This window comes from Penaeus monodon, chromosome 30, assembly GCF_015228065.2.
Source record: "Penaeus monodon isolate SGIC_2016 chromosome 30, NSTDA_Pmon_1, whole genome shotgun sequence".
NCBI classification, from domain to species: Eukaryota; Metazoa; Arthropoda; class Malacostraca; order Decapoda; family Penaeidae; genus Penaeus; species Penaeus monodon.
The window spans coordinates 10,672,733-10,673,099 of NC_051415.1; the positions used below are offsets into that span (position 1 = coordinate 10,672,733).

Here is a 367-nt window from a genome sequence, read left to right on the forward strand (position 1 = left end):
GCGCCATCCTAGGGATACCTAGGGGTAAGTCACGTTAGGAAGAGAAGGGGCGACGCGCATCCCTCTGAGAAAAGCTACAAGTCCGCCTTTTTACTGACCTGCTGCACTAGCTGTTGGTACTGCGGCGTGGAAGGGTCCAAGCGGTCGAGGTCATGTGTGAGGGCGAACTCGGTCAGGGACTTCCAGGGCGGCTGGTAGGCGGTCACGTCGAGGGGGCCGCCCATACCCACACCCATGGGCGCGCCGTCGTGTCGGATGGGCGAGGAGGCTACCATTGGCACGCCCGTGATGCCCTGCAGAGCCATCTGTTTTTCCTTCGGGGGAGAGAAGCGGGGGGGGATTTAGTCTTACGGGGAGGGGCTGAGGC

General features: G+C 62.4%; 1 protein-coding gene across 1 annotated transcript in view; it reads right to left on the reverse strand.

Moving 5' to 3' along the window:
- Positions 1-367, reverse strand: part of LOC119592512 (insulin gene enhancer protein ISL-1-like) — a gene marked incomplete in the record, with an annotated part of 47,762 nt that overhangs the window by 12,878 nt on the left and 34,517 nt on the right. Inside the window, 1 exon segment of the mRNA XM_037941362.1 lies at positions 99-314. Within this exon segment, the coding sequence (XP_037797290.1) occupies positions 99-314 (216 nt within the window).